The sequence below is a fragment of the Cydia pomonella genome, chromosome 9 (assembly GCF_033807575.1).
Source record: "Cydia pomonella isolate Wapato2018A chromosome 9, ilCydPomo1, whole genome shotgun sequence".
NCBI classification, from domain to species: domain Eukaryota; kingdom Metazoa; phylum Arthropoda; class Insecta; order Lepidoptera; family Tortricidae; genus Cydia; species Cydia pomonella.
In genome coordinates this window covers 15,742,775-15,763,392 of record NC_084711.1, presented here as the reverse complement: position 1 = coordinate 15,763,392, position 20,618 = coordinate 15,742,775, and the positions used below count along the sequence as shown (strand labels likewise).

Below are 20,618 nucleotides of genomic sequence, written 5' to 3'. Positions count from 1 at the left end.
TTGTATTAAAATAACCATTTTTTATTTATTCCAGCACTTATTTTTGACTGTTAGTGATGTCGAAATCAAATTCATAAGTGCGGGGCGTGGGGGGCGGGGGCCTCTGTCTTTAGGATCATAACAGCAGTGTTGATAGCAATATTCAGGCAATATTATGTAACTGTTGTATTTTTAATGTTGACTTCTTGGCTAAGATCTACAAACCAATTTCTATTATGATGTTATTTATCATATTAGGTGTTTACTACTGTTTTAGAAAAAAAAAATAGTGTGCAACAGTATGTTGTACCTATATAATTAGGTCTTAAAATTTTCGAGCCTGTCTTTACAAAACTCAACTTCGTTTCATTTTGTAACTTCGGTCCTTCTATTTTAGGAACACTTATTATGTACCTGTTGCACCATATACTATTAAAGTCCCTGTCCAATTCATACCTTACAGTGCTTCTAAACACATTTTAGTATTAAAACTAACACAAAACTTAAGCATACAATCTACGACTGATTAAAACAAAATAGAACACCTTGATTTTAATCATACTAACCTACTGACGTGTAGGTAGGTGCGATTTGTAACTGAAATGTATTATTACAGCACATACCGTTGGATATAGGTAATCTTTAACCTAGCGAAATTTTCCCTGTCTTAGATCTCCGTTCAGAAGAAGCATCCGCATATTTCACTCTGATGGATTGCGGCCACCTGACCAGTGGACATGTCGTCGGAATTAATACCATAACGTTGCAAAATAATCTTTGTGGCCTTGGGATAGAGTTGCTACGCGAAAAGGGCAATGGTCTTTGTAGAATATTTATTGTGATCGTTATAAGCGATTATAATTCAGTCAGTTGACATTTTAAAAGCATGTAAGTACGTACGGTTTTGTAAGTACGCAGTACTGGAGCCATGTTCGATAGTCATATCTGAGTAGTTATTTCAGATATACGACAGACTGAAAGAATGTAACAGTGTGGGAGAAATACGCAGCGACGTAAAGGTGAATAAAGTGTATTTTTAGTTTACTTAATTGACCCAGGTGATTTGAGCTGGGTGAACAGAGTCAACTACAGGGATGGGCCTGGGGCTAATTGCCCTTGTGCTGTATTTCTCCGTCTGCCTACATAAATCTGCTTCTTCGTATTCTGAGCTTCAATGTCGATTTCTCTTGTATTAGAAGAACAGTTAAATAAACTTGAGCATTTAGAGATGTTAAAAAAAATTGCACTGTTATTATCTTATTAACATTTGTTTTCGAGTTTATAATCTAAAGTATTCGTGCAGCATGCTCTGTCCTCTCGGCACATCGTTTGGCTGACGTAAGAGATGTAAAAAGAATTGTCGTTATACGTCTAGTCTGCTCTGTCGAGGTTAGATGTAAAAAGTATTGTCATTTGTATGTCTGAGTGCTTGGCTGTGCGCCAGTCGTCTGCGCAGATCAGCTAACACCAGCCTGCTGTGTTTCCGTCGTAAGCGAACGTCATGAAAACTTATCTATATGTAACTCCGATATCCATTGAAACTGCCTAAATCGAGGTAACGCTTATACTGGTACGTAAGAAGCAAACGCTTCCCTGCGCTCTGTAGTCCATGAGAATAACGGTATCGAGTTCGTTTTTGTGCCTGATTATGCAAGCGTCACGTCAAACAGAATATCATACTTGGTCATACCTGAACATGAATTATAAGTAAAGGTAGAACGATACTGACAAAATACTGACCGCCTAATAAAACTTAATTTTATTTAATCAAATAAGGAGAAGTCGGATGCAAATCTGTTTGTAAACGTAAAATACGACGACAATTTCTTTTACCACACAGTCAAAGCCTTTAACTTCGCACCGTAAGTACAGAAAGTGCAAGTTTCAGAAAGTGTGGAAAGTTGCAAAAGTTCTCCAAAATTTCAGGAAATTTCCACTGGAAAAGAGGGAAACTTTCCGATAACACGTTAGTAACCGTTGAACAGCAAAACTGCTAAGAAACTTCTAGGGCTCAAAAGGCACAAATTTGCGCGGTGACTAGAATATTGACTGGACATTGTAAGTTGTACAAACACATGTTTCAAATTGGAAAGAAACAAGATGCGACATGTTCTGCCAGGAGTCATAGGAGACTGCATTGCACGTTCTCTGTTTCTGTGGACCACTAATGTCAAATAGAAGTACCTACTTAGCAACCCTATGAGGTACAGAACATTACGGCCCAAAGAATCTGGAACTTCCTAGATTCCACGGGCATTAGTAATGAACTTTAAAGGGCCGTCACAATAGATCACTGATTAGTCGAAGTGGCGCTCATATGCCCGCAAAACCCCTAAATAATAATACATAATAATATTGACCGTAAGGCTATATAGGCGGGATGCCATCAGCATCCCCTTTCATCTCGCCATTAATGTAACACTGTGACTGAATAAGTTCGGAGCTGCCTATTTTCTTATCTAGTCCATTAACTATTTCAAAGAGATAAGGGTTTCATATGCGGCAGCAAAAAATAGTCAAAGGACATAATACTCGCGGGGCGAATGTCGCGCAGGTGGTGCTGCATCTAAATTACACTAGCTTATATTGGTGTGTACTTTTGTTGAGAGAAATTGTAAAATATATTGTTTCTTTCTTCAATAACACCGGGATGAGTGATTAGAGTGAGTTATTTAGAAATATTTTCTTGTGATCAATATTTAGCTAAGTCTAACCAGTGTCTAACCAATTCGTACCTACGTATTCACTTTTTTCTGGTATTTACATAGGGAACGTTTACTACTTACTACTTAGAGATCACGCAGTGAAACAAAACGTTTATTTAAAAAAATATAAACCCTTGTCTATTTTTTGAGGTACAATTTATTTGAGTGTGATGTGTAATTTTGGAATGCCGGCAGTTTGAAAATTGTATTGTGTTAGAATTTTGTACCTACGACTTTCAATGTGCCCTCATTCGACAACAAAGTTATACCAGGCTTCCAGTATCATCTTATAATGAAACCAACTTTTCGTGCGACTGTTTGTAGTAGGTTTCATAATTTCAGTCGCTTTCGTATTAATCTTTTTTTTATGGTAGAGGAGGCAAACGAGCAGACGGATCACCTGATGGTAAGCGATTACCGCCGCCCATGGACACCTGCAACACCAGAGGGTTTGTAAGTGCGTTGGCGGCCTTTAATCTTACGGAAGATAATCGAAAAGGACGTCTTTCAACAGCGACCCTTTAAACTAGAGTCGCAGTTGTGTGCTCAATGATAAAAAAGTTCAAAAAAATCGCATATCAGCGGATTCAGACAAATTCAGGTATCCAAATGAGTTAAGTATAAAAAATACTCCATGTACGTACACTTATGCGACAGAAAATCGCACACAATCGCTGAAGGTCCATATTTTCATAAAAAAAGTGCTCTAGAAAAAACGGGCCGTATACTCTTCAGGTTGATCCCATCGTAAAGAAAATTAGTACGCATTGTCAGAAAGAGTTAAGAAAAGCGATCATAAAAATGTTGCATATCAAAGTACTACACTTTTAGATATTACAGGAACTTTCATTATGACCTAAGTATACAGGGCGTCCCAAGACTATGGGATATCAAGGGAAAGTACCTTAAATATCGTAGATAGGATATTTTGCTGAAAGAAGACTTTACGTTATTTTTGAAAGTCAGTAATTCTGCATTTAAAGATTTTCTAAGAATTACTTGCTGCATCTGGGAATCGAACCGACTTAATAATTTTCTTGAAATTTGACTTAAACATTTTACGTTTTTCCTTTTTTTTTAAATACTATGTTACTGAAGAAGAATTATTATTGTTTGTCCATTCTTTCGCTTGGCATCATAAAAATAGGGGTGATGTTTTTTTTACATTTAAGTGGGTTCGATTCCCAGATGAAGCAAGTAATTCTTAGAAAATCTTTAAATGCAGAATTACTGACTTTTAAAAATAACATAGTCTTCTTTCAGCAAAATAGGAGATATTTCAGTAGATAGGATCTACGATATTTAAGGTACTTTCCCTTGATGTCCCATAGTCTTGGGACGCCTTGTATATGTTTTGTCGTTATTTATGTAAATATCATTAAGTAATATAAGTATACGGATGTTCACTGGTACGATTAGGAAGAAGAGTGGGGCGCGTCTTCGTGGATGGCACAAACTAAATTATGAAGGCTGAATTATTATTATTATCTTATTTTAATATCAAGTGTAAGAAAAATGAGATTCAGAGTAGGGGAGGACCTGACTGAACCTACTGAGGTTCTAAGGCAGTGTCTTACCTGAGCGAATAACTCGCAAACGCGAAGCGGCGCGGCGCGGGTGAATTCAATCCTTTGATACCTATGGAAGTGTCCTACGTGGGCGATCAACGAATGCCGTTGGGCCGCTGCGCCGCACCGCGCCGCGTCGCATTCGCGAGTCATCGCCCACGTAAGCTGCGCTGTTAGTGGTGTCCCTCAAGGAGCTGTCTTCGGTCCTTAAGTAATGTGTGTTGATAGAACTACTACACTGCTAAACGGTTGTTCACTGGTACTATAAGCGATTAGGAAGAAGAGTGGGGCGTGTCTTCGTGGATGGCACAAACTATGTAGGTTGAATTATCGTAATTATTTTATTATCAAATACAAATGGGTGTTTAAATACTAAGTTTTCAGTAAGTGTGGAACAATACTATTTGTGTTAACATTGTATAATTTGGTGACCTGCATCTGACTGATCTGTGCTAAGATATTATAAATTTATTAAGCCTTCGTGAATATAAATCTTACAGTAGATATAAATATGAAATGTAATATTTATTTTGTATAATACTGTTAACAGGTGCTGGCCGCGATTTGCGGGTTACGACTACCTTATCAGAGATCTTAAACACACAAAAGTTCATGTTTTCCGCCAATATTCTAATAAGTCCAACCGCTATGGAAAAGTAGGCGATATAAATATCAAGCTAGGCTTCTGGGTCAACAGTCCATGAAAATTATACCTACACCTTTTTAATAGATAAATTATACCTACTTCAAAATAAACAGTGGAACATTTAAGTATATATTACTACTACTGGTGGTAGTGGCAACGGGCGTTAGGTATATTGTTCTGGGGAAAATTATAGCTTTTTCTTTATCTCCCGGGTATGACTCGAAAAGTATCCTATATTTATGTAATGACAAGTTATACTTATAAGCTTGCAATTTTTAACTGACTTCATAAACAGAAAGAAACAATTGGGCACTTGGCGATTTTTTTTTTAAATGTTTGTTACCTCGCAACTCCGTATAAAAATGTATATTTCCAGTTCGGTCCCATTTCTGTCAAGATCGTAAATAAATAAAACTGCACAAATTGGGTCAAACAGACGGATGGGCTAATGATAACAATAGTTGAACTATCGAGCCAAAATTAACGCATTCATAGCTGCTATTTGCGTCACTAAAGTCCAAATATAACCGACTGGCCCGTACCGTAACTGTGACAACAGAAATAGACCCTTGCTCTGAATACCTCTCATTGCGCGTTCTGTCACCCGGGTAACGAGCATTGCCCAAACTGTGGACAACATTGTACCAATCTGCAACAGAGTGTCTTTGTCTTTGTGGTGACACAAAAAAAATAGGTATAAGGATAATCTTAGTTGATCGAGCGTTAGCGAAGGTCTCAGTTTCAGCTTGGAAAATAATACTTTCGTATGTCCGAATGTTTTCCTCTACATGGTCGCATTTCTAAACCGATTATCGTGAAATTTTGATAGCAGGGTCAAGAATTATACTTATGGATTTTTTTCGTCGATTCATTTTACGGAAGTTTTTCAAAATGGCGGAGCCGTGGCGGTTTGCGTGGTCTACAGCTCACAGAGCCACTAGTTATATTTATATGTATATAGAAAAATCAATAAATAGGAACATTTTTTTGCTAAACACAAATAAATGCTCTTACCGAGATTCAGGACTTTCTGCTTTGTGCCCGTACGGACTATGCTAGGGGCCCATTAGGAAGCGAAACAAAACATTCTGTTTCGGGCATTTTAGCGAGGGACACAGGGAATGGATATGCATAATAAGCATAATATAATCTGACCAAAATTTCCAAGTCTAGATACTAGGTCAAATGGGGTAACACTTTGAGAGAGCTTAAATTGTACATTCTAAAACATTTTTTTTTCACAGCGTATAAAAAACTGATTTATGGAGGAAAATGTACCCTTTACCAAAAAAAATTGCTAAAGATAAATTATGGGTTTTTTAAACTATATTATCATTATCATATCATTATTTGTTATAGGTAACTCTTCTATCTCGAAATTTCTATGAGATAACAGTAAAGATACGTTCCTTCAAATAAAAGAAAAATCATTTAAATCGGTTCACGTGATAAAGAATTATCCCTGAAAAACTAACATACACCAGTTCGCGCTAATTAGTTAACCAATTTGCACATAGATGGCTTAATAATGGCTAATGTAAAAAATCGTGTTTATATAGTTGTATGAAATAGTTAAAAGTTTGAACGAAACCCTCATTGCGCGGGAACGAACTTTTTTAAACCAATAATATTTCAAAAAAGCTGTATTTGATGAAATACCAGCATATAGTAGGTACAACAATAAATTCTGTAGAAGGATTTGCATCTTCACTTGAAAGAATGTATGTTAAAGGGCTATATTAAGGTATGGTACAGTTAGCATCAATAGTACCTAGTGGAGAAAATAACGCACCAAAAGTAAATGTCTACTATCCTGGAATAATTAAAGTAGAGATACCTTAGGAGCAAAACTGTCCCAATAGTAGCATATTAGAGAATGTGGAGAAGTTGATGTCGATCGAGGGGAGGGGCACATGATGAATACATAACAGTACTCCTTGAAATTTTCTACAAATCCGCCTAACATCATCCTTATTTGGAGTTTTCATAGGAGGAAATAGAAATATTGGAAAAAAGAAAAATGTGTTTTTTTCTACTTTTCGATACGAAATTACAAAATAACCGTAAATGCCAAGTACATCATATGTTAGGCCGATTTGTAGAAAATTTCAAGGAGTACTGTTATGTATTAACCATGTGCCCCTCCCCTTGATCGACATCAACGTCTCCACATTCTACTAATATGCTACTATTGGGACAGTTTTGCTCCTTAGTGTATATCTCTACAGTTCGCGTTCCAAAGCATCTGACACAGTCTTATTTGCTCTACATATGTACTTATAAAGATACGAGGGGTGATCCAAAAGTAATGATAATTAGTATGAAATACATATCATATGTTTAAATAAACAGATGTTTATAAAAACAGCCTCTGTAAAAACACTTGTAAAAACGCATTCAAGAAAATTCATCTTACATAACGGACGCGGACGGGACTGTGTGATGGTGGGGTTACCTGCTATACGTTTATTTACATATACCTTCCTTATCTTAATTATACTTACGTATCTACTAAAGCAAGCAGTTGAGCGGAGTGATGCATTTACACCACGCATAAACTTCTTCTTACTAGTTCTAGTTGTCTATCTTAGTTTTAAGTTCTTTATATGATTTGTTGTAATATAAATAAACTAAAAAAATAGTAAATTGTTAACCAAGGGATAAAATGATGCATTTCACCCGAGTTAAACACTCTATTTTTTATTTCGAATACAAGGAAAGTAAAATACATGTTTTTTTTAAACATGACTAAGTATATTTTTTATAGCATATCTTGAGGATACCTACTTTCAATTAACCATATAGGTAAAAGTATCATTATTTATGGAATGGGGAGTTAAATATTAAGTTAAATATCAATTGCCTATCGTAAAAAAATTAAAAAATCGTACTTTGAAAGTAAAATGTTCTATTGCAGATACGTATCACATTCTGCACTCTTTTTGGAACAACAATGACCGTCTTTCAGAGCATGAGAAATGAAATACATATTTAACTTGTATCATTAAATCTAGTCTCCTAGATTCCTTTATTATTTATTTTATTGAAAAATAAATGATTTGGTAGACCCATAATAAATGCCTTCGTCGGCCATTACCTCGCTATCATTCACAAATGTGTTGCTTCCAAGATCTTGCTTTAGCCGTGGAAAGGGATAAAAGACGCTGGGGGCTAGATCTACCGAATATGGGAGTTGTCAGTGTTAGCCGAACGTTAATTGCAATTGATCAGTAACAATTACAAATTGAACCGTAAATCGTAACGGACGGATACAGTTTACGGTTCAATTTGTAATAGTTAATGGTCAATTGCATTAACGTTTCGGCCTACACTGGGGCAATTTGAATCCTGCACGACGATGACAGCCACTGCAACATCAGCTTTGTAGGGGGTCTTTTTTTCGGCCGTTAACATTCTAGGCACCCAAAGAGCCGAGAAATTTTTGATGTGTAAACTGCCTCACGAGATCCTCGTGAGTTCAACTAGATGCCTGATAGGTATCCTTCTATCTGTTAACACGAGATTGTGATTTTTTTTGACGTTTTTTTCGGTAAGGACGATAGATGGGCGGTTTTCTCGGTGTTTATCTTTAGTTGATGTTCTACCCAGGTTAAACTCCTTGCATCAGCGTGAAACTGTAGAATACGGAGAAGTAGAGTCCCACAAAGCTGGTTCAATGTGAGTATTTTTTTTTCAAACAGTACCCCTAGTGTAAATAAATTCGATTTCGAAACGTGACGTACGCGTTTGCGTTTAGTCTCATTTTGTATTGGATTTAGAAAGAGCGCGCCAAGCGGGATGTTTTGGAAACTCAAAATCCTATACAAAATGAGACTTAACGCAAACGCGTTCGTCACGTTTCTAAATCGAATTTATTTACACTAGGGGTACTGAAGTGTTTTAGTATCGACGCTTACTTCAGTGTTCTCCATTTCCGCGCATTTTTTCTGACAACTCACGAATAAATGGATTTATCTCACTAATCAGATTTATATATTTTTTTTATTATTTACGAGCTTGGAACCGCATTAAATAATCATACTTCCTTTTAATGTTTTCATCCACTAAAAGTATTCAATTATCATTACTTTTGGATTACCCCTCGTACAGCATCTCTTTGGTAGATCTGACTCACAGACAATCCCCGGCCAAGGCGGTTTTCTGTGATCTGACTACCAATTCATATCACCGAGCGTAATTAGCTGCACGTACTGTCAAGGTATTAAATATCGACACGGACAAAGTGCCAAAAATATGTATACACAACCTAAATGTATGTGCAAGAAGGTCGTGTATACATATTTTTAATAAAAGTGTCAAATGTCTAATGTCTATGATCCCATTATATGTAGTTACACAGTAACATGATTATAATACAAGGTGCGGTGATTTAATTAAACTGCAGTTTTATTGCAATGTTGTTCGCTATCTCTGAGATATAAATACACATACGCGTTGGCCCCTACAGTATACATAAAGTAGCATTAAAATGAATAATATAAACGATTCAAGAGGATATGGACGATCGCTTCTTTATAAAAAAGTTGTCCCTGTTTTCTTTTCTGGAAATTATCATTACTTGTAGAAAATATTATTTCACCACTCCTTGATAGTCTTGATTGTCATTTGCGTTTTATCCACATGTGTGGCATAGTAATCTGGTGCAAATTTTGAGTTGTTTCCTTATGTTAGCTGGTAGTATTGACTTTTAAATTATAACTTTGAATGATAAATATTTAATAACGTTCATATGTATTTGATTTTGTTTGATATTTTAGTGTTAGAATTTTCCTCGCGTTGGTGTGGTGAAAATTTTTGTGTTTCACTCGGTGGCAAAATTTGTTTAACCCTTGTACCTTGAAACCCTCGCAGCGCTCAAGACTCCACTTTAGAACTACACGCTACGCTCATGGTTCAATTTTTTAATCTTTCGCTTGCTCGGGTATCAATATTGGCACGAACGGGTAAACAACAATTTTGCCCCACAGTTTGATATACTCATCAAAGCTTGGCACCCCTGCATACATATTTGTATTAAAGGCGTCCAAAAATATGTCCAATTTTGTCCGCTTCCAACTCTTAGGGCTCATTTAGACGGTGCGCGAACTCGCATGCGACTTTACTTACATAGCGGACTATTGAGGTTACATACAATTCAGCCGGCCGATCAAATACCGCAATGTAATGAAACTCGCATGCGACTTTACTTACATAGCGGACTATTGAGGTTACATACAATTCAGCCGGCCGATCAAATACCGCAATGTAATGAAACTCGCATGCGACTTTACTTACATAGCGGACTATTGAGGTTACATACAATTCAGCCGGCCGATCAAATACCGCAATGTAATGAAACTCGCATGCGAGTTCTCGCATTGTCTAAATAAGCCTTTTAATTAATCCATCGAGAAAAGGCAACAGGTTAATTTTTTTAAAATATTTTCTGTGATGTCAATATCAAAGAAAATGTATAGAGGCATATTGTCAAAATAAATTTTGTAGTCAACAAAATTTACTGCCATCTTTCGACACAGAACTAAAACTGTTAGAATGACATATGGCTATTTGACCCATGTTCTTTCACTGATAATTATGTGTATCAAACTGTGTCGCCACCTACTCGAGTATAGGCCTAAGGTATATCGCCGTCTATTCGAGCATAAATACTTGATTTTTCGAGGCTTTTTCTTAAACTTTATTTATCGTTCGTCCACTTTCCCCTTAACTTTTGATTAGATCGCTACGCGTATTTAGCGATAACTTTACTCATTACTTGTCGAAAACATTTGATACAAGCTTGTAGTTTATCGGGGAAATTTAAATTAACATCTATAATGTAAGACCTTGCCCCAAATCAAGGTAACAATGTGAAAATAGGCTTTATTTGGATTTTAAGAGGAAAGGGGACGGCCGCTTCTTCATACGAACGTACTCCCCATTTTCCTCTTTGGATATTGACATTATGGATTAGTATTGTTAACCAAGAGATGAAATGATGCGTTTCTTCCGAGTTAAACATTCTACTTGTCATTTTGAATACAAAGAAAGTAAAACATATTTGTATTTCAAAAAAAATATGACAAGCATACACTTTTATAGCATTACTTGAGGGTACTTTCAATTAACAAATCAGGAAAAAATATCTATCTAATTTTAGAATGGAAATTGTACAATAAATTGTAAAATTGCTTATCGTAATATAAAAGAAAAAACCTACTGAGAAAGTATAATGCTCTAGTGCAGAAACATATCATTTTCTGCACACTTAATAGAACAACAACGACCCACTTTCAGAGCATGAGAAATAAAAACCATTTATATATAATTTGATGTATATGCTTATTTAAAAAAATACGTTCTAATATACACAAAGGTATTTTAACGTCTAGATTTCGCATTTTTTGAACCTGATTAATTTTGAATATATTTTAGTTGGCACTTCTTTTAAACCATTTATTGAACTATATCTAATGTTTATCATGATTTATCAAAGATGGAAAAAGTTTTATCACAATTACCACAATAGCTTGCAAACCTCAAAAATTCTATGCATTTGACATTTTGAAAGACCTCACTCTACACTAGTGTCCCTAGCGGCGAAATTAAACGCGGTAGCCCTGGGTTGGGCCGTTCTAAGTATTTGAAATTACCTAGAACTTAAAAAAATATTTAAAAAAATATGAATGACTGCTTATGTTTCATCGTCAGTAAGGCTGCATAAAGCATTGTTTTTACTAAAGTAAAAAAAAGGTAATTCCGCAATGACGCGACCAAAAAAACCGAAAAAATATAGCTGCGATTGTCATTGTAGATCTACTCGTATTGTTTATAAATCGAGTCGAGTCATTGGAGTCCATTTAGGAGTCAAGTCAGTTTTTTAGACTCTAGTCATTCTATCGAAACGTGATCTCTTAAATGGGGTTGGCGAATGTTAATAGGGCATTATTACGATACAAGTGCGAAATACCTATTCGCATCTTACAAGGCTTTACAGTACATATGGCATACATTTTCGATATAGTAACGAATTTATCGCACTAGTGTGGTAAAGTAGCACCATATGTACTGCAAAAGGTTTTTATAAATAGCGCCAGCATAGGTTTCCCCTGCTTCTAGTTTTGTTCTATGGGATTTGGCTAGGACTAGCATCCGGACCATAAAATATATAAAAAAAAACAAGTATTTGACACTATTTGTGGGATTGACAGGTAAAACCTATGCTTGTGCCATATGTAAAACACTTCGACCGGCCAACCCCAGTTTGAGACTCTCGAGTCTTCAGTTAATCGAGTCTGAGACACATAGCTCAGCTTTTTCTTCTATCCTATTACCGACCATCTTTACACACTTTTATTTATTTGTATATGTTTCCTTCAAAACTTGTTACTTAATATACTAACATGGAGCTGACTTGATGATGCAGGCGGAAGGTAGTAAATAAGGTAGTAAAGGTAGGAATTCCTCAATGAAAAACACAAACAAATCGAATTTAGGCTCATTAGAAGGGGTCAAAAAACACTAGGCAGACATGTAATGAGAAGTACAGCCAGCAATAAAAGTGCGTGTCACAAAAACATTTTTTACAGTTGTTATTACAGTTATAACATCGCAAATGAACATTTGAACTGAGGGCCTACCGCGAACCACGTTCGACTTGTTGCCTCCCTGTCACACTTACGTACGATTTTACAAGTGCTACAGAGAGGCAACACGTCGGACGTCCTTACTGTCCACATCCCTAAAAAAGTCTTCAAATTAGAATAGTTGCTTTCCATATAAAAAGGGTATGCAAATGTAATTTATAACAAAATTGTTCCTGTAAATATGTCATACGCACGTTCTTTTGAATCGTGTTACAAAGCAGCCAGAAACACCGGACGTGACTCGAATCTAATGATATGCAATCGCTCTGACGATTAAACCTCTGTATTACAAGTGCCTTCTTATTTTGAACAACATTTATTGCAAAATAATATGTTTACACTAGAGACAACTAAATTATATCGACTGGTAATAATAAAGTTACAAAGTGGTTGAAGCCGTGGTGGTGTGAGGCGTGCGACTTTTAAACTAAGGGTCGTGGGTTGGAAACCCCGCTTGTGCCAACGTTTACCAGTTGCTTTTCGGCAAAGTTTATTCTTTAGGTTGAAAGGTCAAATGGCAGTCGCTATCGTAAAAAAATTGGCTTGACAACCTATCTGGCCTAGTGGGTAGTGACCATGTACGTACATGTATTTGTGTGATGAGCACGGATGTTCGGATGTTTTGTATTGTATGTAAGTATTTATATTGTCGCCTGGTAGCCATAGTACAAGCTTTGCTTACTTTGGGGCTAGGTTGATCTGTGTAAGATTGTCCCCAAATATTTATTTATTTTATTTATTCATTTTTAGAATAAGGTTTGGAAAGCTCTTCTTAAAGAAAGAGTTCTTCTCGGATGACGAATAGAATGAGTGTAGGTGTGCAAGATAGGTAGCGTTTAGAATCATTGTATAATATGATATGTTTAAGGAAGTCTAGGACTAGGAGGTCTCCATTATACAGTTATCTTGTATAACTCTCTTAGGCCCACTTGCACCATTCCACCAACCCGGGGTTAACCAATTAAACCGGCAGTTACCATGGTTACCAGTACAATATGACACTGGGTTAGCGGTTTAGCTAGTTAACCCCGGGTTAGTGGGATGGTGCAAGTGGCGCTTAGATAGCTCACTAGACGGCTAGAAAACACTATTACCTACAAAATACGTGCCCTAGATAAGTTAGTTAAGAGGTGCATTGTAGTGTTATCTGCAATATAAATCTTAAATAAATATTGACAGTTCTTATTGTTAAGTTATCTTCGGTTTATACAGATGACTGACATCGTAAAAAAACCTAATGAGTAGTTGATGTCTTATTTGCGAAGTCTTTTAAATGCTACGGTAATAATGGAATGAATCGGGTAATCTATCTTCTATACTTTTGAATGAACATCCTAATTGGGTGATTTATCAAAGCCGGGCCGAAAGTGGCTTAACGAATTGTTAAAATTGACACTAACTGCTTTATTTACTTTGTTTCTTATTGAAACTGCTTATTAATAATAATAATATAAGTCGAGATGAACATAATGGAGCGATGACCCATGGAAATAATTCAAGGAACTATTTACTAGGTCTAACTAAGGTAGCTGAGCGTTTATAGGGAATATAATATCAAATATCAAATATCAAACATTTATTCAGCAAATAGGCCACAGGGGCACTTTTACATGTCCATTTTTACAAACAATAAATTAAAAAAAAAAACAATTACAAATATCGAATCTATGAAATAATAAATACTTTATTAGAGATGTATACTGTCTCTAAATGTCAAATTACACAAAAAAAAAACTATGATAAAAAAATAAAACCATAAAATACTAAAATTCTTTAGAGATGTATAAGTCTCTACGTGTCAGAGATAAAATATAAAAATATATATTAAATTATCCTTAGAGATGTAGAGGGTCGCCAAGGCTTGAATTCTTATATAAATAATTAAAAGACAAAAAATTAAAACAGACAAGAACCGAATGAAGTGTCTCACGTTAATGTCACTCAAAAGTAAAGTTACATACTTTAACATAACCTGTACCCCGTGTAAGCTTAAACAGACCGGTCTCCACAAACAGCACCCGTTCACGAGTATGACGTGTATCTCAGCCATCGCCTCCCTCAACCTTCATTCGGGAAAGTGGCGACCCGATCAACGACGCCACCGTAAGTAAAGACTTTTAAGCGAGCATGACATGTTCAAGCTGCCGGGTTGTATTAATATAAATATAATTAAAAAAAAATGTGAGATACAACATTTGTGCTTGTAAGTTACATTAAAGACGGCATAGCGCCACATAAACGCGACTACATATTATTCATAAGGAGTGCCTACCTATAAAACTAAATTATAAATTTAAATTGACTTAGAGATGTACAGGTCTCTAAGTGTCCAAATCATTAAAATAGGTATTAAAATAAAATGAAATTTAAAATAAAATAAAATTTAAAATAAAATAAAATCTTAGAGGTGTATAAGGTCTCTAAGTGTCCAAAACTAAAATAATACAATCAAACGAGAACATGATGTTCTCTTGTGTCAGTTCTACTGGACGCTAGTATGGTTATTTCACAGGAAGAAAACGAAAACACTATTACTGACATTTTTATCATACTATCAAGATCAAGCTACTGGCTTAAAGGCATCCTTATCATCTATGAAATCATTCACAGCATAATACGCCTTACTACACATAACGCAAAACTCTGCGTAGAAAGCGCCACTAGCACATAAGTACTAACACATATCTAATCCATATTGTATATTTAGCAAATTTTTGACGTATCATAAAGTTCGAATCGGGCCATAAGGGCCTACCACGAAACACAAAAATCTAAATTTTGGTTTCTGCCTCTCTATTACTCTTGCACATTCGAGGCATAAAGAAGCAGATAACGATTTTTGCGTTTCGCGATATGCCCTCTGTAAACAAACCGTGTTGATACATCAATGTCATGGTGAAAAGTTCTTAAAAAAACTGTTTAAGAGGCTGTCAATACCTAAAGCGCGCACACTGTCTATTTCTATCGGAGTAAATGAGATAGCACTGTCGCATGTTACTGGGCCTGGGCAAGGGAATAATAAGAAAAAATATTTAAATAAAAAAAAGTGGATTATTAGTGTAATATTTTACTCAACCACGGTTTAGATATAAATGTTTTGAAATTGTGATTTTAATTGCAGACCCATAAGTCAAAACAATAAAGACATAAAACCGTTTAATTGTGATTTTAAGACCAATCTTTGCAATTATTTTCTATCGAGCCGATTTCGTTCAATCATGTATCGAGTACAACCACGGTCTTTGAAATATAATTAATATGAACATATATTTTTCTTACTTGACTAAAACAAATAGTCTTTCTTAAAAAACTGTTTAAGTAACATCAATTTCAAGGACATTGGGTGTTGACAGCCTCTTAAGGTTTAGTCGGTCTGTAAGAAGAAGATGTATAAACTACTCTATGGTTTACAATATTTGTTAGTGCTGCACTCTGGCGGCAGAACATTGCAGTAATACAACATATTGATACACTTTCGGCCCGATTCGAAGAATGAGATACGATAACGATAAGTTCTCATTTAGAACGATGTATGTCGTATAATTGACAGAAGCAGGTCGATTCGGGCAACCAATGTCACTTTGAAATATCGTAGATAGATCATATTGGGATCACAGCGGAATCAAAATAAACGTGTCGTTTAGTTATCGATCTTTTAAAGATCTTTCCAAGATCTTAAACGTGTCTTAATCATTCTTCTAATCGGGTCGTTTTTCAAGTCAATGTCAAAACGAAAGCGGCTCGGTGTAGGTATGTAATGTACCACGGATTTCCGATGACCAGGCTGAGTTTTCCGTTTCACGAAATATCAGTACCCCTAGTGTAACTAAATTCGATTTCCAAACGTGACGTACGCGTTTGCGTTTAGTCTCATTTTGTATTGGATTTCGAAAGAGCGCGCCAAGCGGGACGTTTTGGAAACTCAAAATCCTATACAAAATGAGACTTAACGCAAACGCGTTCGTCACGTTATGATGTCGATCAAAGTTACACTAGGGGTACAGAACATCGTTAACAATACCATTTGAAATGTAAAAATATAGGTACTTTGTCTCGAATAGTTAAAAATATTCTGTTCGATATTTTTTTTTACACTTAAACCGAAATAGAAATATCGTTTGTGGAAGTAAATTCGTTTTAATTTTTAAGTATATTGGTATAGGTGTCCTGATCTTACGTGGAACGGAAAAACTACTGTTATGATGCTAACTATAGTTAGCACTCTATAGGGTGGTTATTTTCGTGGAACAGCCTCCCTAAAAATAGTGCCCGGCGACCATATGGATGTAATAAGCGCTTTACTGTTATGTTATCGTTATATAATGAATGATGTAAGTCCTTGGATGTTAAGGTACGACCAAAATATTGGGCAAAAGGTCCGTCAGCTTAGAATTTTGTAGTTGCAGACTATTTAGTTATTACACAAGTTACCCACAGATATATCATAGCTGCTGATGCTGATGATCACAAATGTCTATAAACTTCTATTGTCAAAGCATCAGAGTGTATGTTTAGATATTTTTGAACACTAGAAAGATTAAACATCAATTGGTTTTCTAGATCACCTATTTCAAAATGATTTCTGGGAAATTACTTGATGCCCTAAATGCCCTATTATCAACAAAGAATCGGCAAAGTGCATGTGACACTGTTTTTGAGAATGTACTTGGAAAATTTGGAAATCCACTTTTATTTACAAATAGCTCCTCGCTTACCCAAAATGTGTTCGGGAAAGTAAGTAAGTGTGACCTTTGGCCTTCCTCGATATTACGAGCGCTATGCAGAAGCCAGAAAAATGTGGCATTGTTAAATTAAACAAAAATAAGACTTTCGCTAACTCCAAGTTAATTGTAAGTATTGGGGTAAAGTTATATATTGATATGTTGTGCAATTTATTTGTTAAGAATTTATATTTAACGTATTTGTGTAATAAAAATATTTATTTACTTACTAAAATTACAAATCTTAGTTATCATGTCATACGAAAATATTAATTATTCAGCAAAGCAAAAGTTGTAAGTATAATAATTATTTGGGCGAGTTCGCAGACGGCAGTGATGGCTCGCGTGTCGCATCCAAATTATTTTCGGATTCGAGGTCCCCGCACAATTTGCCAGTTCAATTACGATTTACTACTATGTAGATTTGCTGAATTTTATAGCATTCATACTATATCTAATTATAATGTCTATTCTTAGTTTTGTGCAACATTTTAATATTATTAGTGAAATAGCAGTATTTGTTCAGTTTATTCTAGAAAGATGTTTACTGAACTAAGTTCCATAAACACTTATATATTTACCTACGTAACATGTATCTATATCTAAGTAATGTAACGTACCTTTATAAAAATAAGAAAAAGTTTAAAAACTATCTACGAAACAAGTTATACCATGCATAATGTAATTTGTAGAATGTATTCGGAAGGGTCGTAGAAGTAAAATCTGATTTAAAGAGACAAAACTCTGTAAAGGACCGGAATGGGATACAAAGTTTTACTCTCTTTTAGAGCTCGTTGTATGGAGAGATTTTCTTGCTTTCAAAGTTTTTCTTGTTTTAAACTTTAAACTTTAACTATTTAATTGTTATGAGGGTGTTGCGAACCTTGCGCAGTCGAGCAGGGCTTTGTTGGCTCCGAAGGTGGCCCCACCGCCGGAAGCGACCAGGGCCAGCAACGGCACTAGCAAGTTCCACATGTCGGGCTACGGTCTCTTGGGCCGGGGCCTCGCGCGGTTCGCGCGCACTGTCACACACTGGCGGCCACACATCATCAGCAAGGGCACATCACTACACTGGTCTGGCGGTCCTCGGGCTGGGAGGTGCGAGGAGGAGCGAGCGCGGCACGGTACTGCGGGCGCGGCGGCCGGCGGGCGCGGTCACGGGCGCAACCTTCGCGGACGGATCGCTCTCACCCCGTGCTCTGACGCGTCCGAGATCTTACAGCCCGCTACGCAGCCGTCTACGGCGTATGCGGCAGCGTTGTGCACCTGCTGTAAACAACCCGCTTGTCACGGGAATATCGGGCTCGTGACGCGCTAGACGATTATCTGAATGGATTCGCATCATTCGCTCGCAAATCTATAACCAATGAGATCTTTAAAAAAAATTGATTGCTGTTGCGTTTTCCCACGAGTTTTTTTGTTAGATTCCACGCGTTCGACTGTCAAGTGACTGTAGATTCCATGTGAAGATGGACGTTGCCTTGAAATGGCTTGGCAATAATTTGATTACACGTTGTACATAAATTTAATGTATACCTACGTAGGCATAGCCACAGAAAGTACAATAAAGTCTACTTTAATGTAATAAGTAGGTAAATAACATGAACATATATTAATTAACAATTATTATGGTTTGTTTATTTTTTTTTGTTCTTAGTTAGATACTAAGAGTTTGTTGTTCGTCGTTTACCACGAAAGTAATTTTACGCACATTAATGTTAAGCTGAAGTGCATGTTAACGACAGGTACGATAAAATGGTCATTAATATCTGGTGTAACGGTTGTAAGGTTAATAAAATAATTCGCTTAGTAAACTCGCGTGACGCGCTGTGCCCAGCCACAGACTACGCTCCAGGTACAAACTCGACAAACACTAGGTACTATAGGCACAACAAAATGTAAGTTAAACTGCCTTGGTTACAGCATAAACAACGGAGGTACTTATAATGCTGGTTGCACTTTGCACCAGTGTGCTATATACCGTGCCGGTCGCAATCACGATGTCAACAAAGGCTTAGTTTCATAAGATGCAACAAACCAACAACAAACGGATTACAGCAGATATAGAGACAATAAAGAAATTAAAATCTGCTCTTCTGTTGGCCTCGGAGTTTGCTATAACTGCAATACCTCTGTCAGGTTTAATATGTACTATTGTCAATTCAAAAAATTACAATGTGCTAACTAAAGCGTCCAGCGATTTTCGAGGTCGATCGTACATTACAACAGGATTACTCGCATTAACCGACGTTACGTGTGACAAAAGATAGTGAATATAGCAAAGTATTGGTCGCGTCACGTTCACCAGGCGAGGCCCAGTTGCGTGCGACCGCTTGAATTTATTTAATTTTTGCCAACTTCGGCTGCGTGCGCTGCGGCATAGCATCGCAAATAGAGTAAGTCGTCGGCAGGAACCTCGCCAGTCGGGCCGATTCGGCATTCACCCATCAGACGATATTTATCGTTCCGATCGAATGATAACGGTCGTTCATAATCTCGAACCGAATGCAAATGTTGTTTTGCAAGTAAATTTAGAAGGGTTACAGAGGATCAATCGATGTATGAATGTTTCCTCTTAAATTATCATTGAGTCATGCAAATGTTGTCTAGTTAAACGTGTAATTGATAGGGAAATTGTGTTTATAACGCCTTTATAGAGTTGGCATTAAGTGTACGATTTGATTAGATCAGAGAATATTAGAATTAGAGTTAGTGGCGTTTATGTGCGTCACATCACAGCCACTGAAAGTGGAGTGGTGTATGCTCTTCACACCTAATGGTCACATACGTATCAAGTCTTGGATCAACTCCAAGATGCGCTCGGCCCTGCATTATTTTATTAGTGACATTATTCAAGATAGTTGTTGTCCCAAGCGTGCATTCGGCTACTGTCGATTCAAACCCAATCTAATTCAATTAGGCTATCAGTGCGTTGCCCTTTCACGGCTTTCACACATTTGGTTACACAAATAGCAGACCGTTTTTCACAATAGCATAGGCCAGAATAGAAAACTCACTGGAAATCACATCATTAACAAGTAATTAATTATAAATACAAAAAATTCTGCTGCTACATATATAATTTTGAAATGGTCTTCACTAGTTTTCATTTGATACCCATATTGTTACGGTAAGAAAAAAACAAAATCCCGTTTTTTATTATGCGGGTGCAATTTTATAAATTAACATAGCCAATGTAACTACCACAATTCTGACGAATTCACACCTTGCGTTCCAAACAAATGGACACACATACATATATATGCTCGAAAATATTACCTCCCATCTGCCGCAGTAGTGTAAAGATAAGGTTAGATGGGGTAAGAAAAACATTAGAGCAAAAGAAACACTTG

The 20,618-nt window shown here is 36.4% G+C and overlaps 1 protein-coding gene across 4 annotated transcripts in view; it reads right to left on the bottom strand.

Moving 5' to 3' along the window:
- LOC133521491 (glycine receptor subunit alpha-2-like) overlaps positions 1 to 20,401 on the bottom strand; it is a 47,384-nt gene extending 26,983 nt beyond the window's left edge. For 3 of the 4 annotated variants that reach the window (XM_061856485.1, XM_061856488.1, XM_061856486.1), the window contains exon 1: positions 18,149 to 20,401. In XM_061856485.1, the coding sequence (XP_061712469.1) occupies positions 18,149 to 18,240 (92 nt within the window). In that variant the 5' untranslated portion in view covers positions 18,241 to 20,401. The remainder of the gene's footprint in view (positions 1 to 18,148) is intronic. The other variant, XM_061856489.1, reaches the window with a different exon arrangement.
- Between the last annotated feature and the right edge of the window lie 217 nt (positions 20,402 to 20,618).